Here is a 25,188-nt window from a genome sequence, read left to right as displayed (position 1 = left end):
TTGGCACACAGCAGGTTCTCATTTGGGTTTTGGTCGCTTATCTTAATCCTAAATTCATCTATCATAATCTTTAATATGAAGGTATACTGTGGAGCTTCAGGCACAGTGAGTCTGAAACAATAATGCAACTTCAGACGAGGGATCTGATCAGTAAGATATTGCCGGAGGAAACAGGTGAAGACGCAGGCTGGTTAGAGACGGGGACATTGAACACAGCGAGAACAAAAGATCAATTCATAGACTATTTACAACACTCAGCGGTAACTTATAATTACAATCTTGGATAATATAGGCTTTATTTGAAGGGTTTACAGATGTATTCATTGTAGTGGGATGGGGGAAGACGGGACATCTTTAGCAAATAATATCTAAATATCCTGATATTGTTTGAAACAGTTAACAACGTATTTACTAAAATGTATTTACTAAGTCAATGTTTCGTCTTAATCACCATCAAGTTTGCTCACATTCTTGTTAATGAAATAATCCTATCTCTAGGTCTAATCGGTGTACGCGTCTACTCGTGACATAAAATAAAGAAAGGCTCTATATAGTACTGTGGGGGAAGATGGGACACCTTTAGCGCAATATCTCCAAATACTCTGATCGTGTTTTAAATATTTACCAACGGTCTATGAAGGTCGTAAGTAAGGATATGGTTCTATAAATCCCATCTTCCCCCACCCTATTATTTCTCCCAAAAATGTAAGTGTTCGAACAGGCACGTAAAAACAAAAGCCACCAAATAGGGCCGACATAGCTAGCCCAGCCTCCGTGTGCCGCTTTCAACACATGGCAAGTTAATATATTGGTTAACTCTTCAAATAACAACGCCCAGCCCTTTCTTAGCACTCGTGTAATACTCTCACGTCGTTGTTTGTGAGTATTTAAAGTGTGGATTAGAACATGTGTGGAGTAGAGTAGAACAATAGTTACGGTTAAATTATGGCAACTATTTTTTAATTAAGCGGCTTACACGTTTTTAGACTAGGGTGCAAAATAACGCAAGTGTACCTCTGCCTTGTAATTAAGAGTGCAGCTGCACTTCTAAATCTACACTTATGTTCATGAGAATGCTATTGAATGTTTCTGAAATAGTTTTTTCTGTTTATCACTAAATTAGGGCGCTTAAAGAGTATTTTTAAAAACGTGTCCAACTTTCCCCGTCTTACTACATAAAGGATTACTGGATTGATACAATTTCTGTTAAGTGCACATGGACACATTATACCCTAATGATAGCAGCCATGGTGCCGGGAATTTTATAAATGTATTATGTTTTTACTAGTTGAAGAAATTAAATGATTTTACCCTATGTAGGCTATAGATTTTCTAATTAAGCTGCTTTTTATTTTCATTTTAGTTTGCTAAAGCGATGGGTGTGGAGATACTTCAGTTGCAGCTAAATGAAGTTAATGATATCCATCCTTTGTTAAACACCAGTGATCTGTATGGTGTTATATATTCACCAGCTTGTGGTACTATGGACCCAGCTACATACTGCATGTCTTATGTAAAAGCTGCTGCAAAACATGGTTTAGAGGTACTGCATTCTAAAATAAGTAGAACAAGGGTACATATAAGTCAAGTGGTGTTTGCTTTGTCAGCAAATTCTAAAATCCATTTCTTATCTTATGTGCCTTTTATAATCAAACAAATCTTATTGAGGGGTTTACATAAGTATACCTAATATTGTTAACATGCCAATGTTTTATAGTTAGTAATAATACCCTTTTAATTTATATACAATTTCAGCAAGTGTTTGTTTAGATGATTGAAAACTGCACAGTGAATGGCATAACAATGAAAGAGGATTACCTTGGTTTAAAACGAGTTCAATCTGTTGAAACCAATCATGGCACAATTAGAACAAACAATGTTGTAAACTGTGCAGGAGCATGGGCACCTTATATAGCACAGGTAACTCTTGCAATACAACGAATTAACTTAAATGTTGTTTGGATGCAGGTGTATTACAGTTCTTATCATTAAAACACTTCTTTTCCAGTCTCTTAACAAGTCCCTGTAAATGATTACTTTAGTAAATAGTAAAGCAGCAATAGCTCACCGGTAACGTTCAATTTCTATTTATAAATGGCTAAAAACGTTTTTAATTTGTGTCAATCATTTTCAGACAATTAATGAAAATGTGCCGCAATTGGTGTATAAACATGCTTATGTTGTTACTGAAGCAATTGAAGGCATTCTTAACACTCCAATGATCAAAGACCATGGTTCAATCTATTTGAAACCACAAGGAAATGCATTGCAATTTGGGGGATATGAAACCAACCCAATTTTGGTAAAAAATGTAAGAAAAAGGTTTCTGTCGATCTGTTGCAAAATGTGTTTGTGTAAGCAGTGTAAGTTAATTTTAAATTTCCTCTAGTTGCCAAAAGATTTTTCATTCGGTCTTTATGACATGGATTGGGACATATTTAGCGTTCACACAAATGCAGCTATCAACAGAATACCATCTGTGGAAACAACTGGAATCAGATCAACTGTTTGTGGACCAGGTATTGAAACAACAAGTTTTACGTAATAGGTATATCTGTAAATATCTGTGTGTAGCATAATTTGTCATTTTAGCGCACTTGTACGAAGATGTTAAATGTATTTATGTATGTAACTTTGTTGGTGATTATACTTTTTTTGTGTTTAAACAACCAATTTATACAACCCATGGAAGAATTGCTGTTAAATGTCTTGTAATACACATGCTCATAATGGTAGCAGCGGCGAGCCTTAAACCCTCTGGTCTAGAGGCGAGCTCTTACTATTGCCCCTAGTAAAACAACACAGAAATTTGTAATAGTGATAATGGGGATGCTTTAGAATCCTTCACACCTGATGGGCAACCAAACATGGGAGAATCTACACAAGTGAGAGGATATTTCCATGGAAGTGGATTCAACAGCGGAGGAATGATGTTGGGAGGAGGAGCAGGAAGACAACTCGCTCACTGGGTCATTCATGGAAAACCAGAAATTGATCTGGTGAACTGTGACATCAGGTTTTATAAATGCTATATGACTGTGTTATAACGAACTAATGTAATGCATACTTTGCACGTGCACCAAATGTGGACTAGCATTAAGTTACTTTTTTGTAGTATGTCAAACTAGAAATACTTGTAACAGCTTGCTGCAGGATGTTATATGTAATTATTTACAGAAGGCACCCTGTAAATCTATCCAACCCAAACAAATGGTTGTTGGAAAAATCCCATGAGAAATTTGCCAAGCGATTCAACATTCATTATCCTCATGACCAAAGTCTTGGTGGAAGAAACCAACGTAAAGGAAGATTGTATCAGGTAGTAAACCAATGCCAAAAAAATCCTTGCATTAGGTTTATGTTGGTATGTTGCATTTCAACAGGAGCATGCAGATGCTGGTGCTTTATTTGGGGATAAATTTGGATTTGAGCGCCCGGCATATTTTGTCAAGGACAAAGATGGCCGCCCTCAATCTGATCTTCATTTGCTTGAATATGATTTCTATGGTGCTTATAATAATAAACTTCACGATCCTCACAATTATTATGATGAAGTTTTAAAAGATTGTACATTTGATTTTCCAGAAAAAAGCCATCGTTTGGTAAGCTTTAATTGGCAATTATAATAACCCAAAAAAATATTTGGAACCATGTAAAGTACTTTTGCGAGAAGTTTATATTTCAACAAATTAGGAAATTCCCCACTTGTGATTTATGAATTACGGCTTTTACAATATAGTTTCATTAGAATATTAGATTAAAGTAACATTTTCGAAATAGGATCAGAAACTAAACCTAGCAAAAAATTGTAACAAAAATAGTATGAATTATATAAGTTTGTTGTTATTGTTCGATAACTTATTTATCAAGCTTTTATTTATCCTTCTAAAGATTAATGACGAGTGCATGAAGTGCAGAAACTCAGTGGCTGTGTTTGACTTATCATATATGGCCAAGTTGTACATTGGTGGAAAGGATGCCGATCAAACAGTGGCCAAGTTGCTCACCAGAGACATTACTAAGACCAACAATCGCTTTGTATATTCTCTCATGTTGAATAAAGATGCAGGAGTGGAATGTGATGTCTTGGCTACAAAGATGACAACTAAGTCTGGAGGTATTTGGTTTACTGCATTGAATATAAATATGCAATCTGCTAAAAGTTTCTGCACAACTATTTGCATAACACAGCAATACAAAATGTAAGAAAGTGTTTTTCTATTTGACCAATTTTGTTGATGATCTTTAGAAACAGAGTACTACATAACTGCCCCAACTTCTGCTGCACAACATTGTCTTGCCCATATTCAACGTTTGATACAAAATGAAAAGTTGCATAGCACTGTGGAAGACCGAACAGAGGACACATCCATTATCAGTGTGCAAGGACCAATGAGGTTCATTTGTTTTACAAAGCCTATAACTAATAATTTGGGTGGAAAACGGTAAATAATCTTTGTTACAAAACTGTTTAATTGTAGTGGTCATGTGGTGTATGAATTGACCAAAGATGCTGCGCTGGAAAGTTTAAAATATTCAGAGTGGAAGTCAACTAAAGTTGGTGATCATGCGATTATGCTTGGCAGGTAGGCATCAGGTGTCATATGTAACTGGTATTTGCTTTAAAAACAAAAATCTTGGTTTTGTTTAAGGTTGTCATTTGTTGGAGAGTTTGGGTTTGAAATTCATTGCTCAAGTGATCATGTTAACCAGATATTTGCACAAGTTATGGAAGAGGTTCATAAACATAATGGTTGTATGGCAGGTTACAGAGCAATGGAATCTCTCAGCACTGAAGCAGGTGTTTAACTTACTGGATTTAAATATTTAGTGACATTTTTACCCTTGCACGTTTATATCCAGTATAACACATTATATTTCACTCATGTCGATATTTAAGTTCATACACTGAAAATTGGCATGTGGACTCAAATCCGTTCACTGCATGTTTTACATACACAAACTAAATGAAGACTTTCCAACAGGATTCCACCACTGGCCTCACTCAATAAATGCAAATGTAAACCCCATGGAAGCACGTCTCACCCAATTTTGTTCACCAACTACAAAATATTTGGGTGGGAAAGCACTAGAGAGTCTAAAATCCTCACCTCGCCAGAAACTTCTGGCTTACTTTACTGTGGACAGGTAAGTAAACAACTTAAAAGAGTTCAACAATGTTATACAGAATTTTTAAATGTAATGATTTCTTGTTTAATTTTATAGCAATGTCCCAGTTCTCGGCCATGAAATTATTTGGAGAAATAATGAAATTGTTGGTTTCTTGCGTGCTGCCGACTATGGTTACTCTCTTGGAACAAACATAGGTTACGGGCAAGTATACACATACCACTTATTACAAAAGTCATGTGTGAAAAAGCATAACCGCAACTTAATTTGAAAATAATGGCAGAAAGTTACAGTGATAAAATATTGTGATTCAACCTTATTTATAGATATGTAAAGATTCCATCAGTGAACGACGAGATTATTAAGAGCGGAAATTATCAAATTGAGATAATGGGAAAGATGTATCCAGCCCAGGCAAGCATCAACACTCCATATTTACCATACTTGTCCAAGATGTTTGAAATGAAAAAATTTACTTAACTGAGTTTTTTTGCTGTACTTTCATTTGTACAAAGAAGTTTGATACAGTTGTATTTCTTGCAATGCGACAAATGTAGCAATTATAATTCTAACCTCAAAAGAGACATAGGTATTTGTACTTTGTAGAAAACCTAATTGCATGTAACAATTTAATTTTGCACTTTTTACGCAACTTAGTGGCATTTTAATTGCTAGGGTATTCTCTTAGTCTGTGGCCTGTTTTAAACATTATAATTTTGCACAGGTTTTGATTAAATGGCGGTTAACTTATTTGTGAACAATAAAGCAATGAGAGTGTTTTATATTTTATGTTTTACATCTCTTCAGCTTCTATGCTTTCCTCGAATTTACTTTGCATATTAGATTACATACAAAACACAATAGGACTTACAGTGTACACTGCAAAGATAAATACTGGTGCATGTCAGACTACTATGTTAACAATTTGTCCGGCACTGTGACCAAATATTTCAGTTGCCTTCTACTCTACTAGCGCTGCTACAAGTCAAATATGTAAACATCAATATATCGATCTATTAAAATGGCTTCATTAAAGAAATAAAAATGTAATGCTTATTCCATCTCTACAGTAGTATACCCCATTTCACGATGAAAACTGTTCATGGCAGAATTGCCCGTTGTTAGCATTAACTGAATTTGTTTGTACGAAAGCAAGTAACAACTTACCGTCACAATGTAACGTCCAGACTATGTTGTATATATTTTCTAATCAAACCAAACGAAAACCTAAACGGTGCAACACCAGTTCACCAGTTTGCAAAAGTGAAACGAAACTGGAATTGGCCCCGTAGGGGAAGTCCCGATTTTGAAAAATCGGCCACAAAAAACTTATGGGTGACATTTCTAAAGTAAGTTTCTAAAGTTTTACTTTAGACATTTCTAAAGGCAACAAGGCATTTCTAAAGTTTATGAAAACATAAAAACCTTTGTTGCGTAAGTTCGAATTATTATTGTGACGTTTATATTACCAAAGTAAAATTTGGCAGTATTTATTTATATGACTGTAAATACTGTTAATTAATCATCATTTTTCTTTTCAATTTGTTAACAGTTGATTTAGTAGTTTGTTTATTGGTTTGGTTGTGCCTGGATTGGATTTTGGGTTTCATTGTAGGGTTCGGGCGAAGAATATAATGGCTTTTGTCTAATAACACCAAAGCGGTAAAAAGCCTACTGACTTATACCACATATGAAAAGGGCCACTCGTAAAATCTCTGCCTATACCTCCAACTAAATCTCACATCTACCGCAGTGCGAGAATACCATGACACTCAATACGTTAACAACGAATAAACATATCTAAATATAGGTGTTTCGGACAACATTTTGCACATATGAAATGAAGTGTATCTTGCAAGCGGAATAAATATTCACGATTTTTATGCGACAGCGGACACAAGCGCCGTTTCCTGACGTGACGTTGGTCTCAACCAAAGTTAGTATATAAACATGTTAATATACGTAGCATTTAGCATATTGTTTATATACAGACTCTGGTCTCAACCAGAGCCATAGAAAGGTGTTTATACGACTCTGCTGGGGTCTAGTTAGTACAGTGTCCAAATTTTAGTAGAAGGTTATATCGAAAATGGCCGCTACAATATCTGTATTCTAGGACCACCTTGGTCCACAAAGGTGGTTACTGTGGTTAGGTACTAAAATTCGGGTTTTGTATTAAAAAAATGAGACCATATTTGTCTATTTAACCAACTGCTTTAACCTTAAGCCAATCTTTTGTAAGAAAGCACTGCTTTAATTTTTCATGCAATAAATGGAATCAATATTCAGCTGTATAGACCAAGTGGATAGTTTCTTGAATGAACAGTGGTTCAAGATTTTGTGGCTATTTAATCATGATGACAGATTGATATTCACTTTCGGTAATAATATTTTATAAAATGTTTGGGTGTACATTTTGTAACGTGTAAAAGTACTATTTCGAAAATAAAGATTATATTTATCCTATGAGCGTCAGAATATCCTAAAGAATAAAGAAAATTTCTACAATTGTTCACATATTTAGATAAGCATTTTTGTTTCAGGAACTTCTTTGGTTCATTTCATTTCATTCTTGGTTTTAAATGCATTCTTTATGTATGTTGATTTTACCGGAAAGCCAAAATGGATGCTCAAATACAAAATACAGAAAGATAAGAATTTTCCGGTAACCTTTTTTATTATCAACAAAGGCAGATATCATTGTAACTTAGTTGCAAAATTTGTTACAAAAAGTTTGGTCAGCACTAATGTACAAATATACATATGTATCCAAGGTGGAATCACGTCGATTCTTCTGGTGCGTGCTGTGCTGTAGTTTTATTCAATGAAATTCTCTCCTGTGTTCTCATCTATCTCTCGTATCCAATCATGAAACTTACTGGCATGTCATGTGATCAACCTGTACCACAACTCTGGAAGATGTATCTTCTTTATGTTGGTTTTGGATACTTAAACATCATTGCATTTTTCTATTTACACAAGTATGATTGGCTATATATATTTATGGAACTTTTTTCCAAAGTATAAATATATAATGCATATTTGGTCCACAGGTCCTCTTTTTTCAACAATTTTTCCTATTTCCACATCGTTAGTTTCATATTTCTATCTCTTTAACTTGAACCAAATCAAGTGAAATATATTTTCCACAGATTGATGCATCATCCTTCGATATACAAATACTTTCACAAAATGCACCATGAATGGGTAGCACCCATTAGCATTGCTTCTGTTTATTCTCATCCAATTGACCACATCGTAAGTCAAATATATAATGCTGATGTAATGTAACGTGTCAGCTTGTTTTGTCAACTTTCACAAAGTAGAAAGTACTATTGTTTGGTTGTGTCTTATAATCAATAGGTAATGTATTTCTAAAAAAACACAGGACATAGTCTGCTATCTGTAAAAAATATTTACAGAATCTTAAAATACAAACTGTTTTCTGAAGTTTTCCAACTTTGTTCCTTACTTCATTGGACCTGTTTTGCTTGGATCTCATCTCTCTCTTACATGGTGGTGGATTATTTATGCTCAAATGGAAAGTTCTTACCATCACAGCAACTACCATCTTCCATTTTTATCTTCTCCTCAATATCACAACTACCATCACGTTAAGTAAGGATTTTGCAATGTTGCCTTTACATGGTGATGTGTCTTGTGTGTTATATGGCTTAGAAAAAATGGTTGTTTGTAAATTTTTTGGCAAGATCTATGCAGATCACATCTACAATGTTTTGCACTGCTGGTCACCAACACTAAAATCCTAGGAATTTCTAATGTAACCTAAATTTTCCAGATTTAACCAGAACTACTGCGATCCTTTTTTTGATGGTGTTTACAAAACAAATCTTGTCTTTCAAAAATCTATTGAAGCCAAAAGAGATAGACCATTTTATAGCCTTACACCCATAGATGTCCAGTATCCAGATGAAGTTCAAAAAGAAAAATAATTGTTACTACTAATTATGCATTTTTAGCAAGCAATCCACACAACTTAATTATATCCAACATAATTTTTTACATACCTCTTTAATTACAAGTATGCTGCAATAAAGGTGTAATATTTTTGTTTAGTGACAATATATTTACAATATTTATGCTTCAGTGTAACCTATTATTTAAAAAATGAAGCTGAAATTCCAGTAATAATTTACTTACAAGCTTATTCGTAAAATTGTTATGTATATGGGTTTTGGTTAATGTGTAATTCTAGAATATAAAAGCTTGACACAAAGCGTGTGGTACTGGTTATTCTGTTGATGATATTAAATAAAACAGTTTGACAACGGGAGTCTTCTAGGAAGGGGTCTTAATGGGTAATGGTAATAATAGATTTATAAAAACATTTTACCTACTGCCACATCACCACAAATGTGGTTTAAAAACTGCTTTGTTGGTTACTTCTCATTTGATTAGTCGACTGTTGGAGTAAAAGGGGTAATTAAAAGGCTAACTATAATAAGTTGCATACAACACCCTACAATGCTACTACACCCTCAGCAACTGTAATGTAAAAATGAGGTTACAAGCAGCACACAAATAATTGGAACCAAAAAGTATGGTTTTCAAATTACATGTACGAATAAATTTCCTATAATAATAACAAAGTTATTAAACAGTGGCAATTACAAAAAAAATTTTCTTACTCAAAAAAATCACAGAACAAATGGGATAAATGCTTTACGATTAGGTGGGTAATTTTTAAACGTGTTTCTGTACCAAGTGTGAGCACCCATTGCCATGTTAGCGTGGGCAAATATGTTATACAGCAAGACCAAAAACCATGTTTGACACTGAGCTCCTAAAATTATAGTGATGGAAATATAAACTAAAACTTCAGCAAAATAATGAGGACATGAGACAAGGTTGAAGAGTCCTCCTTGAGGAATACCATGCGCATCTTTTTTTATTGATCCTGTAAATAATTTAAACGATCTTTTACAGCAAACTGAAATGAAAATTGATATAAATCACATGATTTAGTTAATGTTACCTAGAAAATCTAAATTATTTAAATATATATTGGAATTTCAATTTTATTCGCCGGTTTGTAGTTCTGGAGAGAAATATTCTAAAATTGCACAAATCTTTTTTAAAATTCAAGTTTATTTTTTCGATTTTAAGAAAACCACTCATACAATAATAAAAAATATTGTTAACATTATGTTACTTAAGTTTTCTGCCTTTTACACAACGAGCATCACTCCTAATAGAAACACATTAATACTCACCTTTCTTCCTTAAATCCGCAAGTATAATATGACTTTGGTGATGATAAAATGATGCGATCAGAAAAACCACAATTCCCATGAAGTGTCTTACTTGAAAACTTCCAAATGGAAGTTTGTGCAGAGGCAAACATTCTGATATCATTGTTGGTGCCTTAAAAATTCGATGTTATTTAAAACAGCAGTACCACTGTACCAGTAAGCATTAGTTTCCTATAAATTGGTTACTTCGTAATTTATTGTTAGATTTATTTCAGTGTATGTTACGGATCACAATTTTTAAGGGCCTGGCAATGAAAATTTAAGTATATTATTTCAGCATTACAAAGGTGTTTTACAAAGATACATTTAGTTTATAAATGCAATAATTTTCCATTTTATTGCAATACTTACTAGAAGAATGTAGTATGTGTTACCCCAAACATATTGAATGATCCCCATCTTGGTTTTGTTTGAGAACACGCTGATAAACAAACATTCATACAAACGTTTCATCGAATGCACTGTGAGCATGAGCATACATAACAGTAAAGACAATTTGTCGCCTGTATAAGAGTAAGTTCGTTAAACTTTTATTTAACAAGAAGTCAATCTTAACAGACAGTCAATGATTTAAACCATATATTTAGAATTAAATAAACATTTTGAAAAAGTTTTATGGAAATATGTAAATCCGAAAAAAAGCTTTTTTTGTACATTGGGGATTCAAAGATCATATATAATATCAATATAGAGTCAGTGACAACAGTAAAACAACATGCCTAAGAGTACCCATTTTTAATGCATCGTCTAAAGTTTTTAAACATCTTTAAATGAACTCTGAGAATCTTTTTTATAAATAAACAGAATACGTCCAGCTAAAAATGTTGTGTTTGGTATTTTTTAGCTTTAAGTCAGTTTCCAGTGTGAATTTACCTGATGCATTAGCTGTACTGTGCATTAAAAATAATGAAGCAATCCAGTTGTTAGTCATTAATCCAAAGCAGATTCTTGATATTGTAATAAAACAAACAGTGTTCCATATCGAAGCAAGAATGTAATAATGTGTGAAGTAACTGAATAGATAAACAAGAAACACAATTAAAGGCTAAAAAAAATATAAAAAATACTGTAAAAAGTTTTTTTCTGTATACCAACCTTTTAGGAACATCCAAGCTCCTGACTGTTGTGCTTGCTTTCCCATAATCTGTTAAATACTTGGACATTGAGCCAACAACCCCACCAGCATTTACCAAGTGGTTCACTGCATAGGTTGTGATTAAAACCGCACTCATGGTTGCCCATAACACACTCATGAGGTTAATAGGGATTCCAAGTATATAAGTATAATGATCAGGTACCATAATGCATTACTAAGTCCACCAGTTATATCACAAATTTACCTAACTTAACAAAGTCAACCTCTTTAAAGTAATGTAAAAGTATATTAGGAGTGCATCCCACTAATATGTTTGTATATGCTTTTATTAAAAGTTTTAGTTTTATACTTAACAATGGAATGTTTATTATTATAAATATATAGCAAAATACTGACTTATCACTTTGTCATTTTCTGATAAAGCAATCAATTCAAAAGCTTTGTAATAAAGTTTAACTGCTGCTTGTTTCAAAACTAACTAGTATTATGACCCTTAACTGAGTCTAACCTCAATCAGCAATATTTAGTGTACTGTCCAGTTTTTATTAATCAGTAACTTGACTGACTATAAGACTAAAATGCTAAATATCATTTTTATTAATCAGTAACTTGACTGGCTATAAAATTAGACAATGCTAATACCAGGATATGATAGTTTCAAATTAACAACACTGCTATGTTAAGAGTACCGCTCCACAGCAGAAACAGGAGATATTTTACTAATGAAGTGATCACAAAAGGATAATATAAAACAACACCACATTATGTTTCTTGCCCTTTCATGTTGAAAACAATTTTAATAACCATAAATGGCAATTTGGCCTAGACACTTTTATGATAATTAAATAAGTTTATTTTTAGGTTTGTTAACAAAAGAAAATACAAATATATTTTAAAGGGAACCTGCCAGTATAATCTTTAGCATTAATATACTTTTGCATTGTCCAGTCCTACAGTACAGAAAGTATGCGGTAAACATTTATTTTTATTTACATATGTTTTATCACCATTAACATATACAAACACAAAGACAAAGAAATTAATTGCATACAAAACAGTAAGTTAAGCAAAAAGATTAAACAGAACCTGTGTTAAGTTGAGGCTTTAAAAAGGGATATTAAAACATGTAATACAGATAATGTAAAAACTATGTTTATATATGGAAAAGTGTGAAACAGTCAGCATGTGATCAAACGTATACAGTCCATGGATTTGGTATTTTGTGTTGAGTAAGCAGCAATTTGGTGCAGGTTGTGTACATTTAATTTATATATGGGATAAAAAACGTTCTCCAGTAGTCTGTACACCTTTTTACTCATCGAAATAGTCAATATGATCACCAGATTTGAATTCATTTTTCTCAAGGATTGCCATCAGTTTTGCTGCTGATACTTCGAGTGGAACATAGTCAAAATTTTTAAACATTGTGGCTACAGTTTCATCACAGCATCCTCTCATGGTGTTAGTCATGCCTGTTATCATTGGTCCTGGAGACCAGTTCAACACTCTTAGCTCTGGATTTTCAACAGCAAGCACCTTGAACATCATATCTCTTGCTGCTTTACCTGTGCAGTACAGCCCCATTGTACTGAAGGGCTGAATGGCAGCAAGAGAAGAAATGTTTATCAGAAAACACTTTTTTGCAGCAAAACTTTTCAGAAATGCAGAATTTAGCATCATAACATTGATAACATTAAACTGGAAATAACCATTAAGTAAGTTTGCATTGTTTTGATCTTTAAGTTTAATATTTACATCACCCAAAGTACCAGCATTGTTTATAAACATGGCTGTGCTGAATTTTGAGAGATCTATGTTCTCCAAACACTTTGCAATGAAACCAGATACTTTATCTTGCTTAGATAAATCACACATGACGCTCAAAACTTTAAAATTATTTCCATTGATCAATGCTTCAATTTTATTCTTGGTTTTCTCCAATCCATCTTTATTTCTTGCTGTTAAAATAAGAAGAGAATCCCCACTGAGTTTTGCTGCTACAGTTTCCGATAAATGAACACCATAACCTCTATTTGTTCCAGTTATAATCACAACAGAATTGTGAAAAGCCATCTTTATGCCAGTCACCTAACAACACAAACAAATTTCTGGAACTATTTAACTAAACTTTAACAGTTTGGTAAACCTAGCCACATTTATTTCTGCATGCCTTTCCTCAATGTAATAAAAAGTGCTATCTAATCCCTCATATAAATACAATAACAGATAAACTAAATTTACATGGTTGGAAGTTTTATAAGAAATTTACATGATTTTATAACATTTTAACTGACAAAATTAAGTTCAGTGCTTTCCCAGCCTGTGCTTAGTAAGCTATATTATATGGAGACCAACCTGTTTGAAATATCAAGTGGTCACATCCTTCTAATCAATACTGACACTAAACAAACAATAAGCGTCTGGCGCAGGTTTTAATTAAATAAGATGGAAGATGCTTTTTATTGAATCAATACATGACTGCAGGCATTAGGATTTCATTGCATTTACACTTCTAAGAAAAGTAAGAACTTACCAGCAAACCTCATCAATTGAACTTTTGTATAATTTTATTAAGTTTTAAATTTCCTACCTACTTAAATAGACACCTAAAAACACAAAAAAACATACGCCAATTAAATTTGTTTAAATGAAAATAGAAAACCCATAAAAGAGACTTGTTTTCCTAATCTTATTTATAAGAAAGATAAAAGCTAATAAACCTGAAGTATATTTTGCAATACAGTCGCATAAACAAATTAAACAGATTCAGGTACATATTTATTGTATGTTGAACAATGACCGCTACCATATACAGATCTACATTGGCTGCATCACAACACATAATACAGATCTAATGCCAAATTAGAGATGGAGAGAGATAGGTAAAATGTTTAGTTTTTTATACCTTCTACATAAAATGCACAAGTTTGAAACAAATCATTTTAACTGGATAAATGGTTAGATATGTTTTCTTGAATATTTGCCTAACCAAAACACGTCTTTTCAAACTCGTAGTATTTTAAAAATCTTAACAAGAAACTGTGGTGAATGTGGTAATTAAACAACATTTTCTTATAATTACCCAGTACAGTGCTGTATGTAATAAACTGAATTACCAGGTTATAAATAGTAACATGAGCAGAAAATTTAGAGGAGGTATTACCAGTTTACATATAACCATATTTAAGTACGCCCTGACCAAAAATTGATGTGTGCAAAAATTGAAACTTCTATCCATGGGTAATTTGGCTATTAAATTTGAAATCTTTTAAGGCACCAAATCTTAAACAACATTTAGAAAACAGTAGTGTTAATTCTTGTTGGGGGTTTCTGTAGGCTTAAGAAACACTCCTTCCATGGATTTCCAATAGTTTGCAGATCCAGTGTCATCACGCAGTGTGGCCATTACCTCTTGTTGCCCATGTATTGGTCGGCCAAACACTTGATCCGAGCATGTGAGATATGCTTTAGTTTCCTTGTGCTGGAATCGAACGAAGTTGTTTCTTTTCCAGTATTTACCAGAACACACAACAACCCAGTTATCAAGGTGGTCGCCTTCTCCATCTGTGCCGAACGCGCTTACTTCCTAAATGGAACAAATTCTTTATTAGCCACCAAATCAACATGGCATCATGACTTATTGATGTATCAGTTAAATAGGTAGCGTACTTATAAATAAGTACACCTTCAAAAATCTTGGGCAAAATATAAATATTAGTCACCCAACAAACACAGTGCACCGGCCTCTTTAAAAAAAATAACCTTTCATTTGTGGGTTTTGTGCGGTATCAAAGTTTCTGACAGAACAATACAAACTGTTTACCCAGGGTTGACTATTTAAATAACAGTGTTTAGACAGCACATTAAACTGTATTTTATACATTAAACATCATCATAACATTACTTAAAGTTTCAAGAAGAACAGCAATTTATCAACTCTTATTTGCATAACCTTTTTATTAACTTTCTACAAAGTGGTCACTTAGGGACAATTAAAAGTAATTTTTGTACTAACATTGCCTATGTTTTTAATATAGCTGTAAATATGTAAATTCAATATCATCTTTTAAACAATACTTGATGCAGTTCTGACAAAAGAAAACGCATAACCACAAATAAGATCTCCTGTTTGTGGGTTCTGTACAGGTCAAACGCTATACAGGTTAACCAGCACTTCTAACCTACACGCTGCTGTGTAAATGATTGTTTTTTAGGTGTTGTTATTGACCGTAACCATTTTCATCACAACATGATTATTTCCTTTCCATCACACCATGATTATTTCGTTAAGTGTCGCCATGCCAATAAAACGTGGTAGTTGGTGAAACACGCAACGAACAACCCATGCCGAAATTTTAATACAAGACAATTAGCAGTGTCGAAACTTGCTGCTTGCACTGTTACAAAAAAAATATCCTTTTTGCGGGTCTGGGTCTTATGGTCAAATGTAACATGTATATACATTAAGTAACTAGTAAGATTTAAGTTTAGTTACGTTTTTTAATTTTGGCTAGTATATGTACTAAGTAGGTCACTAAATATGTTACAGATTAAGCTGCTGGAAACAGATTGATTTTTATGGGATAGAAAGTATCTAAAATGCCCTTAAAAAGTATGTATGGGTATAAAAATTCCCGCTCGTCTGAAGAAATCGTCGAGAAAAAAAACGTCAAGAGAAACAGGCGAAATCCAACTGTCTGAAAATTTCCACTTTGTTGGTTTATATTAGCATCACTTAAGTCTTGGATTTGGCTCTTAGCACACTGGGTGAATACTTCATGACTAGACACTATCGTAAGCAACAAATGTTGCTGGTCAAGATGCGTATTCAGTTTAATGTCAATGGTTATTCTTTTTATTCCTTATGGGTGAGGTCCTTGTCAAGGACCTGAGTATTACGCCAGATTTGGCCCATTACCCCAACACCCGGAAAGCCCATTTAAGTTGCCACGACACCGCATCGCAGTCAGACAAATATAGAAACCATTTTTTTATCCTTTGTGCTTAAGAGTTACCCTAGTTTTCAACTTTGTGTATGATTTATATTTAATATGGCTTACAATTTGGACAACCCATTAGTGACCGCTGGGTTGGAGCAATTTTTGTTAAGTGTCTTGCCCAAGGACACATACACGGATCAGTTTAAGTACTGCTGCCGAGCATCAAATGGGGACAATTTGGTTTCGATGCAGGCGCCAAACCACTGAGCCACAGCGCCAGACGGCCATTCTTGATTCTTTTTAATTTGTATTATTTCTTCAACCAAAATCCCCAAAATTGATAAATATTTATAGTAAGCTGAGAAACCAATTTTGCAACAGTAAAACAAAAGTTAAAAAAATATTCATACAGGTAATACACATACCTGTTCTTTTGACAGTGGAGCTTTAAAGTGGTGACTATGTAAGTTGGTATTGGTGTTTATATGAGTTAGCCGAATGCTTTGGCCACATTTGATAGGAGTTCCTCTTGTTATGTGTTCGTCTGTTGGGCTGCGAACTTGCCAGTAACTGTTGGCATCGTTTTGTGAGTTCATACCCGTCACTGACTGCTGACCGCTTCCGGAGCCATATTTGACATCGTGTGAATGCAAACGTACAGTGTAAACTTTGTTCATTAGTTTTGTAACCGAGCCGCTCGTTACGAAATCGTATTCGAGTCCAAGGGCGCTTGAATTTAACAGCGCGAAAATAAAACCAAGTAGTAGACGAATCCGCGACATGCTGTACACTATACTAAACTACAAAAACAGTAGGGTATGATACAGACAGGCAATAATAATACTGAGACTTGCTATAGTAAGACACTTGCTTTTGTAGTTATGTATCAACACCGGCTTTTGTATGATGGCGTGGCGTACTGTGACTACTCAACCGTGAACAAACTGACGTCATAATTTTTCCAGCTGGTGAATCACGTGCATACAAGGAAATCACCATGTTCGAAACTTTAACTTTTGACATTTTGAGGGTTTTATTTTAGCTATACCAATTAAATGACTATAGATAAGAGTTCCTTACAGTTTTCTTGAAAGGTTTTGTTTTATTATATGTTCTAATTAAAGTCTATTCATATAAATGCACCGCAGTAGCACAAAAGACACTGAATGCACATAAATCCCCTCACACATGCTGTTGTTATTAAAACTTTAAACATATTGTACACTTGTATGCAGTTAAGACCACAGTGGTTAAGACACCGTACATAGTTGGTAAATGCAAAGTAATCTTCTTTGTTGTGATGGAAATCAAAGTCGCAAATGGTGTGAATAAAGTAAGTGTTTTATTAGATAATTAAAATTAAAATGAATAATTTTAAAATACCCATCTCAGAAAATCTTGGAAACCCTTGGAGAAGATGGTTGTGGGTTGGCTGTTGGCTTAAAATCGGAAAAGTGGATTATTTTAACAGGCTATTTAAGATGTGACTTGTCCGATTTAAATATCAGAAAAAAGATAACTCGGTGGATGCCTGAAGGTTAGCATGTGTTTTGATGTTGATTTCCTTCTTTTTATTGATAAAATAATGTGATCTCGCTATCATTTTAGAAGATAATTAAAAAAATGTAATATATTTATATGTTGGTATACTTTATATTTGTTTATCCATGCACAAAGTATCAAAGATTTATCATCTAGTGGGGGCCACAGGTTTTGCATTGGGCACTTTTACACCATATGTTCAAATTGGGTTTTGACACAAAATTCTAAACCCATATCATGGCAACCATTTATTTGGTTTATATAGCTAATTTGAACTAAAGTAAGCACCTTGTTTTATTTCATCTTTGGTTGTATTTGATGTCACTTAATTTGGTAGGCCTAAATGAAATTATTTAAAACGTTTATTTAAATATTTTACACAGATTCAATTTTTAAATATTTTTTTAATGTTTTCAGGAGTTGATGTTTTAGCTTCATACTCTGCAACCAAGAAGGAATGCATTCAAGACACAACATGTCCAGTCCATATTTCCATTGAAAATAATGATCTGTCTGCAACCATGTGGCAGGATGGGAGAATCTTTGATACCACTATGTGTGTTATAAGTGATGACGAGGCAAAATCATTGTTAGATGAAAATACTTGTTTGCTTCATGTTACCGGCAACGTTAAAGTTAATATACCACAAATAAATGGTCAGTGTACTTTTGAATTTGTAAAACAATTAAATTAACGTATGCAGTGATTCGTGGCTGGGTTGTGGCAAAAAAGTCTGTTTCTAATTGGACAAAATTTTGTAGTAGATCCGTAGTATATGTATAAAAAATTAGTTTCTCTTTTTCTACAAGTTTATGCATAAAGTCAATTTATAACACATGTAACATTATACCTTTAGAGCCTTTAAAAAAACATATGTAAAAAAATGTGTCAAAAAATATATATCTTTGGCTTGTTAACATTTTTAAAAACTCTTTATCTTTAGGTGAACTTGACACCAGTAATGTGGGAGAAGTTTTAAAAAGTTCTGCATTTTTGATCAAAGAAAAAAATCTCATTCTCTCTGAATCTTCCAATGCAATTTTAACATGGATGGAGTTTGTATCAAAAAATAAAAACAATAAAATACAAACTAAATCCTCAAGCAAACTACTGCATGTTGAGATAATGAAATCAACATTAAATAAAGGCGATTGTTTTGTGCCAATTGTCAGTGTACGACCGGTGGCTACTAAAGTTTACCACCTCCCTATTAAAGTTGATGCACTTTGTTATATTAGAAAGGACGATACATTAGACAGGTAAGTGGTATTTAAAGTTTAAATCATGAACTTGTAGTATTTTAATCATACTAATTAACTGAAGAAATTGTTTTTAAAAATTCTAAGTACTTTACTTTCCCCTTTTTTAACCAAATTTTAGTTTTGATCCAATTTTATAAAACCCAAATACAGAGCATTGGAAAGTTTACAAAACACTGTACAGCGTCAGTTGTGGAATGCTTGCTCTGCTATGAATGACCAACAACCAGACAACTCAAAATGTGGAATACCGAAGCCTTACTATTACCAGATGCAACACTACTGTCACCCGGTGGAAATTTGGTATCCAGGAAATAAAAGTGATAATGAGTTGACCGATTTCAGAAAGGTTTGTTGAAATTATACATGATAGAAAATTTTATTCTCAAGAGTCATTTAACACAGGTGTTTTGTTTCATACACATCTTATGAGTTATCATGTATGTAACTTTGAATAAAAGATAGAAAATTTTATCCTCTCGTTGCAGGCCAACGGCAATCTTATATAGGTGTTCTGTTTCATATACCTCTAAAGAGTTACCATGAATGTAACTTTGTTATGATGTAGATGCCTAACCACTGATAGCGTCAACTTTAGCCTGTTAGCATCACTAGTAGAAAAGTTGATAAAATCAAAATTTGTTTTACTTCAGGCATAAGCAGTTTTAAAAGCAGTATTTATATATATTCAAAATCTGCTTACATTTTACCAGGATGTGCTGCACAAGACATTTTCTCTCCCGCACGATCGACCGATCTTTCGCAAAGCAAACTCCATACAGTTCAACCCAACCAATGAAGTTATATTGAAGAACACACACGAAGGGCTGACCCCTCCAAAACTCACGAATGGAAAAGTAAAGCAGAATCTGAAATTAATATATTTGTAAAACGAAGCAATTTGACTAACACATGGTTTAGTAGCAATATAGTTCTCTGTACATTATGCTTTACAAGAAATCTGACTTTTCTAATCAAGCTTGGCATAGTATAAATTTGGATACTTAATTTTTAAATCTTAAAAAATCTACTTTTGTTTTACTAAAATGCTGGTATTATGTACAGTATGTTATGCAGGTTTATACAGTACATGGAACATACAGCTATCATCACTATATGCAAGATAGGATTGATGATAATGGTTGGGGTTGTGCATACAGATCATTACAAACCATCGTATCTTGGTTCAAACAACAAGGTTATACTGACCAACCAATTCCATCACATAGGGAGATACAGCAGGTAAGCTTAACTGAGATCTAAATCAGATTATATATGTGCTAGCAGGGATTAAAGACCACTCTGGACCTATGTGACAATTGGTAAGATACTTAACAACAATTACCAAAAAGCACATTTTATCTTTCAAATTTAAAAATTTTAATTTTAAAAAGTGTTTTAACAACTGTTGTTTTGTAGCTATATCCTGTCTTTTCGTTTAAAATATATCTAAATCTTCGTTATCGTAATCAAAGAGTCAAATAAAAGTTATTATTACTGCTATAACAAATTAAATAAAAATCATTATAATATATATATAGTTTTGCCCCAACTTACTATTATGTTTTTTTGAAGACACTTGTTGATGTTGGGGACAAAACAAAGGATTTTGTTGGCACTCGTAAATGGATTGGTTCAATAGAAGTAAATAACGTGCTGAACCAACTCTTGGGTGTCACGTCTAAGATTATGTTTGTAAGTCAAGGTGCGGAACTTGTAAGCAGAGGAAGGGAACTTGCAATGCATTTTCAAAACCAAGGGACTCCTATTATGATAGGTGGGTTTTGTAAAAAAGTGGAAGTGTGTTTTAGAAATATTTTATGGTGATAAAAAAAATGTTTTTAGTATTTGAGTAGGATATAAGAATCAGATTTTGCTATAATGTAGATTTTTCTTTTCTGAAATATCGGACTTTTAACTGCACTAATGACAAATAAAACTATATGCACAACATCAATTGAAATTTAGAAGCTCAAATTTAAAATACATAACACAGGTGGAGGTGTTCTTGCACACACCATACTCGGTGTATGTTTCAGTGAAACAACTGGCCAAACTCACTTTCTCATACTTGATCCACATTATACGGGTGGGGAAGATATTCAGGTTATTCAAAGCAAGGGTTGGTGCGGATGGAAAGGACCAAACTTCTGGAACCCAACTGCGTACTACAATCTATGTTTGCCACAGAGGCCAGCTTTGTTTTAATATTTTGATTATTTTTTTGTGGGATTTGTGGCTGTTTGTGCTGTGTGCTGTATGTATGTGAAGGTTGTTTTATTTAGCTCTACAATTACAAAGTTTATTTAAACAAAGCAGTGCGCACATCAGCGGAAATAAAACATGGTGATGGATATTAAAAGCAGCACACAATTAAACGGGTGTAGGAGAAGAAACGTAAAACAATAAAACGCTTTGAAAAAAAAGTGCACCGTTAGTATCACAGGCTGTTGGGAATGTTGACTTGTTTTGCTCAGAACTCAGTTTAAAATGAAGCAGTTTAAACTGTATTCAGGAGTGCTGGCACAGTTTTCAGTATTGTAATAGGATAATCAGTGGTTTTTGTCATGTCATAGTACCTCAGTTATGTACCTTAAAGTTGAAATGTGCAAGAATTAAAAAAAGTGGAAAAGCACGTCATTGCTCGGTGCTAAACACTGGTGCAAGGTTATTACTTGTGCTTTTGCTTCGTTACCGTCACAACTAAGTTTTGAACAATCACAGCAATAATTTGATCCAGCAAGTCCAGCACGCCACGTTGAAACCATTTTGGAATGGTTGTTCTGGCGTGACTGAACCCAAGTTTCTGCAGGATGTAGTCCACACCAACTGGTTCAATGCGACGACCAGCCCAAGATATTAACCTGGATGTTAAAATGTTATAAAAAATATTTATTAAAAAAAAATAACAGGATTTTACAATTTTGTTTAAGTTCTGCTTTCTTGCAAAAAATATAAAACAACGACTTTTTGACTAAAAAACATACAGGATTTTACAATTCTGTTTTAATTTTTCGTTTTTGACAAAAAAAGATTAATTAGTGCTTTTTTAATAAAAAAAACAAACAATTTCTACAAACCTGACAGTTGGTTCAAGTTGCCATGTGTTGCACACGAATTCTCGTAAATCTATTGGATCAATGGTGGTCACATGATCAGTAGGTTGTGATCCTGCCAGTCCTCCAACTGATGTAATGCGCGTACGACTCGATAATGCTATTTGTTTCTCCTAGTGAATTCAACAGAAAGTGTAAATTAACTTTAACTCCAAATAGAAAGTTCCATTCTAGGTGGGTAAGGTTCCGCAGCGTGGCATGCTATATGTCCTAGGGTTTAGACGAGGATTGACCCATCACCCTTAAAAAGCAAGTTACAGATCTTTTCATTAAATTAAATTCTAAGAAAAATATGGAAATAACAATTTAAAATAGTTGATTTTAATATTTGATTATAAACAGTGTAGACACACATTGTATAAAAAAAACGGAAAAAATTTGTAACAGGCTTGAATCGAAATATTTAAAATAAGACAATTTACCTTGAGATAAGAAGAAACAAGATCATGCAGAAACATAATAAGTTCAACATCCATAGTTACACATATGTGATCGGTGAATTCAGTCACAAAACTACATTCTACAATCGGTTTGTTTTCTGTTTCTGCTGGAACAAATGTTTAAATTCATTAAATTTAAAATTGATAACATTTTGATTGAGTATTGTAGAGAGCATACAGGACAACAAATGAGCACAGGTCTAATACAAGGCACATAGGCAAGTAACTTGGTTGCAGTCAAAAAAGACTTAAGATGTAAGGCCTAGGGTTTAAAACTGAACAATGCAGAGAACAAGAAATTTTTTAAGATAAGATATCTGCATGGCCACTAGATGCTTCTAATGGATGCAAGTGAACTATGTTAAGGTATGTTGAGTTTACCAGCAAATAAAATAATGAAAATATGTACATTCAGTCAATGAAATAAAACATTACAATAAATCTGCAATAATTCTGGCGTAAACAAAAGCTAAAAATACAATAAAAGCAAAATTACAAATCAACGGCAATTGATTATTAACTGAAACATTATATCTTACCAGACGTAGATGGTTCATTTGGTCCCTGCATGTGTTCACTTTTAAAATCCAACTGGAGTTTGGGTAACGCGAATATTATATCTGTATCGTGATTGTAGCTTGCTTGGCTCGAACTTGAGTGATGGCGTCTACCTCCACCTGCTGGTGACCCTCCGACTCCCATGTCACTCGGCCGGATATCGTTTAATGTTCGAAGCATTGTGAGTTCTGGGGTAGTAAATGTAAGTAATAAAAAATTTGCTGCTTTTTACAACTTATCAATATTGATAAAAAGTTGTAATTACAACAGGGGTGGTATGTTTCATACACCGCATGCTTGCTTACAAGTAACCAACTAAACATTAAACAGCATAAAATTGTGTTTAAGCTGCAGATCCTTTTTAACAGCCAACTTTTTTAAAATACATAGAATTATTCAAAAATTTGCAACCTTTATCCGATGCTTATGAAATAAATCTTAAAAAAGCAAAAGGTGGTTAGCGCGCCTGCCTCTAAACCAGAGGTAATGGGTTCAAGGCTTACTGCTTTAGTTCAAGGCTTAAGTTCAAGGCTTAAGTATTCAAGGCTTAAGCTTTTAGTTCAAGGCTTAAGTATAAGGGCAATTTCTTCAACCCAGTGGTCACTAATTACAAATTATTAGCCATACATAAAAAATTAAAAAACAAAATCACTTACAAGTAACATACATGGTAACTCAAAGCTGAATAAAAAATTTATGCAAAACAGAATTCCAACCTTGGTTGTGCGAAGCTGTGACATAAGCAAACCATTCGTCAAGTGACGCGGCACTTGGGGGTGGGTTTTGGTGCCGTGACCTCGTCACACGACTGACAGTTGCCATGGGGTCAGTGGAGGGGCCACCTGTCTTCAACCAGTGGTCATGACCGAGGTTAAAGGTCAAACTTTGAATAGCAAGCGTGGAGGTTTCGTTTCCACGAACAGATTCTTAAAAAAAAATTTTTAATTTGGATGAAAAAAATATTAATAGGAAAAAATAAATAAAAAAAAAACGTTTGACAAATACCGGCCTCTAGTTCTAAAAGGGAGCAAAATATGATTTAATAAAAATGCAACAAATCTTTTAATACAAACTTGAACCCTTCAGCATTATTTCCACAAACACAATTTATTTTAACAATATTAATAAGATTTTTTTTAAGCAAATCATTTTTATCCTAAATTATATTAAAAATAATAAGAAATTAATTTCAACATCCTTTTTTTTAATTAAACAAAATTAAACAAAACATTTTTAACATTTTTTTTATTTTTCACAAGTTCCAAAAAAAAAAGTTTTTACATTTTTTTTTTAATTTTAGGAAAATTTATAAGAAAACCAATTTTTTCACCTTTAATCTGCTGGACTTCTGTGGAGAAGACGATGTTTGGTTCGAGGATGTTGAAGAGGACCCACGACTTTGATCTGAAGTTGGATCCATGGAAGCAGACCACAGTAAGCTCGTTGCCGTGGAGACACATGGATCCTCCGAGGAGGAATTGTGGGTTTGCGGCGACACCTAGTGCTCGAAAAGTGTCGCTGATCGCCGTGTACACCGGGGGCCAGTGACGACGATGAGAGTATGTGACTGTGGTAATGGATTTGAAATCATGTTATATTGGAATTATAAATATAAATTTGCTGTTAGTTGCAAAATAAGAATGGGACAGTAAAAAATTGTCCCAGCACAGTTGGCCAGCACACCTGCCTCTAACTTGAAGGTTTTTCACGGTCTTTCAGCCACACGAGGATAAAGTAAGTTACATTTATATTGAGATTAAAAACATAAACTTGCTGTTGGTTGCAAAAAAGGAATGTAGCAGTAAAAAAAGGTATTTTAAACAAAGCCAATTA

The 25,188-nt window shown here is 33.6% G+C and overlaps 6 protein-coding genes, 1 long non-coding RNA gene and 1 other non-coding gene across 11 annotated transcripts in view; 3 read left to right on the top strand and 5 right to left on the bottom strand.

Moving 5' to 3' along the window:
- Positions 1–1,903, bottom strand: part of LOC113475820 — a 14,670-nt gene extending 12,767 nt beyond the window's left edge. Inside the window, exon 1 of the long non-coding RNA XR_003397606.1 lies at positions 1,819–1,903. This is a non-coding gene — a long non-coding RNA (uncharacterized LOC113475820). The remainder of the gene's footprint in view (positions 1–1,818) is intronic.
- LOC100179924 (sarcosine dehydrogenase, mitochondrial-like) overlaps positions 1–5,914 on the top strand; it is a 9,444-nt gene extending 3,530 nt beyond the window's left edge. The window contains exons 2-16 of one of the 2 annotated variants that reach the window (XM_009859505.2): positions 82–260; positions 1,364–1,543; positions 1,771–1,920; positions 2,135–2,311; positions 2,390–2,519; positions 2,839–3,016; positions 3,178–3,319; positions 3,384–3,602; positions 3,892–4,117; positions 4,250–4,397; positions 4,482–4,586; positions 4,653–4,801; positions 4,986–5,148; positions 5,227–5,334; positions 5,457–5,914. In XM_009859505.2, the coding sequence (XP_009857807.1) occupies positions 82–260; positions 1,364–1,543; positions 1,771–1,920; positions 2,135–2,311; positions 2,390–2,519; positions 2,839–3,016; positions 3,178–3,319; positions 3,384–3,602; positions 3,892–4,117; positions 4,250–4,397; positions 4,482–4,586; positions 4,653–4,801; positions 4,986–5,148; positions 5,227–5,334; positions 5,457–5,610 (2,408 nt within the window). In that variant the 3' untranslated portion in view covers positions 5,611–5,914. The remainder of the gene's footprint in view (positions 1–81; positions 261–1,363; positions 1,544–1,770; positions 1,921–2,134; positions 2,312–2,389; positions 2,520–2,838; positions 3,017–3,177; positions 3,320–3,383; positions 3,603–3,891; positions 4,118–4,249; positions 4,398–4,481; positions 4,587–4,652; positions 4,802–4,985; positions 5,149–5,226; positions 5,335–5,456) is intronic. The other variant, XM_026840799.1, reaches the window with a different exon arrangement.
- Positions 5,915–7,317: 1,403 nt separating this feature from the next.
- Positions 7,318–8,752, top strand: LOC100179172 (fatty acid hydroxylase domain-containing protein 2). The gene is given in 6 exon segments (XM_026840808.1): positions 7,318–7,511; positions 7,674–7,795; positions 7,905–7,928; positions 7,930–8,111; positions 8,283–8,388; positions 8,582–8,752. Coding segments are annotated over 6 exon segments (714 nt in total). The 5' UTR covers positions 7,318–7,402.
- Positions 8,753–9,270: 518 nt separating this feature from the next.
- On the bottom strand, positions 9,271–14,106 carry LOC100181505 (polyprenol reductase). 3 transcript variants are annotated; one of them, XR_003397605.1, is made up of 6 exons: positions 13,855–13,874; positions 11,499–13,587; positions 11,277–11,416; positions 10,755–10,906; positions 10,365–10,515; positions 9,637–10,048 (listed from the first exon to the last, which is right to left on the bottom strand). XR_003397605.1 is itself a non-coding variant. In XM_002129383.3 (5 exons), exons 1-5 carry the CDS (start codon positions 11,702–11,704, stop codon positions 9,789–9,791), a joined length of 909 nt encoding a protein of 302 aa, XP_002129419.1. In that variant the 5' UTR covers positions 11,705–12,355; the 3' UTR covers positions 9,271–9,788. The 3 variants fall into 3 exon arrangements, 1 of the variants encoding a protein (XP_002129419.1); XR_003397604.1 differs by lacking the exon at positions 13,855–13,874 and adding an exon at positions 14,033–14,106 and having other exon boundaries at positions 9,691–10,048; XM_002129383.3 differs by lacking the exon at positions 13,855–13,874 and having other exon boundaries at positions 9,271–10,048; positions 11,499–12,355.
- Positions 14,107–14,260: 154 nt separating this feature from the next.
- Positions 14,261–17,372, bottom strand: LOC100186246 (stromal cell-derived factor 2). The gene is made up of 2 exons (XM_002129040.5): positions 16,865–17,372; positions 14,261–15,085 (listed from the first exon to the last, which is right to left on the bottom strand). Exons 1-2 carry the CDS (start codon positions 17,219–17,221, stop codon positions 14,810–14,812), a joined length of 633 nt encoding a protein of 210 aa, XP_002129076.1. The 5' UTR covers positions 17,222–17,372; the 3' UTR covers positions 14,261–14,809.
- Positions 15,109–15,163, bottom strand: mir4135 (microRNA 4135). Its single transcript, NR_034531.1, has one exon. It is a non-coding gene; the product is annotated as a microRNA 4135 (primary transcript).
- A 297-nt stretch (positions 17,373–17,669) lies between the features above and the next one.
- On the top strand, positions 17,670–21,603 carry LOC100176038 (ufm1-specific protease 2). The gene is made up of 9 exons (XM_002129191.5): positions 17,670–17,772; positions 17,832–17,976; positions 18,399–18,638; positions 18,926–19,241; positions 19,395–19,590; positions 19,955–20,098; positions 20,319–20,483; positions 20,817–21,018; positions 21,238–21,603. The coding sequence occupies exons 1-9, from the start codon at positions 17,740–17,742 to the stop codon at positions 21,447–21,449; spliced, it is 1,653 nt and encodes a 550-aa protein (XP_002129227.1). The 5' UTR covers positions 17,670–17,739; the 3' UTR covers positions 21,450–21,603.
- Positions 21,526–25,188, bottom strand: part of LOC100182261 (transmembrane protein KIAA1109) — a 47,952-nt gene continuing 44,289 nt past the window's right edge. The window contains exons 75-80 of the mRNA XM_026840885.1: positions 24,686–24,922; positions 24,072–24,281; positions 23,337–23,543; positions 22,780–22,904; positions 22,322–22,470; positions 21,526–22,105 (exon numbers count right to left, since the gene is read on the bottom strand). Coding sequence (XP_026696686.1) covers positions 21,913–22,105; positions 22,322–22,470; positions 22,780–22,904; positions 23,337–23,543; positions 24,072–24,281; positions 24,686–24,922 — 1,121 coding nt within the window. The 3' untranslated portion in view covers positions 21,526–21,912. The remainder of the gene's footprint in view (positions 22,106–22,321; positions 22,471–22,779; positions 22,905–23,336; positions 23,544–24,071; positions 24,282–24,685; positions 24,923–25,188) is intronic.

The sequence above is a fragment of the Ciona intestinalis genome, chromosome 2 (assembly GCF_000224145.3).
Source record: "Ciona intestinalis chromosome 2, KH, whole genome shotgun sequence".
NCBI lineage: Eukaryota > Metazoa > Chordata > Ascidiacea > Phlebobranchia > Cionidae > Ciona > Ciona intestinalis.
This window is presented reverse-complemented; position numbering and strand designations above follow the sequence as displayed.

Excerpts from the sequence above, each read along its gene's own strand:
- LOC100186246 (XM_002129040.5), bottom strand. The coding sequence starts at position 17,221 with ATGTCGCGGATTCGTCTACTACTTGGTTTTATTTTCGCGCTGTTAAAT. Across the intron at positions 15,086-16,864 it reads CTCCACTGTCAAAAGAACAG|GAAGTAAGCGCGTTCGGCAC; the intron begins GTATGTGTATTA and ends TGTTCCATTTAG.
- LOC100176038 (XM_002129191.5), top strand. The coding sequence starts at position 17,740 with ATGGAAATCAAAGTCGCAAATGGTGTGAATAAA. Across the intron at positions 19,242-19,394 it reads AAGGACGATACATTAGACAG|AGCATTGGAAAGTTTACAAA; the intron begins GTAAGTGGTATT and ends ACCCAAATACAG. Across the intron at positions 20,099-20,318 it reads CAAAACTCACGAATGGAAAA|GTTTATACAGTACATGGAAC; the intron begins GTAAAGCAGAAT and ends TATGTTATGCAG.
- LOC100181505 (XM_002129383.3), bottom strand. The coding sequence starts at position 11,704 with ATGGTACCTGATCATTATACTTATATACTTGGAATCCCTATTAACCTC. Across the intron at positions 10,907-11,276 it reads CAGTACAGCTAATGCATCAG|GCGACAAATTGTCTTTACTG; the intron begins GTAAATTCACAC and ends ACTCTTATACAG. Across the intron at positions 10,516-10,754 it reads ACACATACTACATTCTTCTA|GCACCAACAATGATATCAGA; the intron begins GTAAGTATTGCA and ends CGAATTTTTAAG.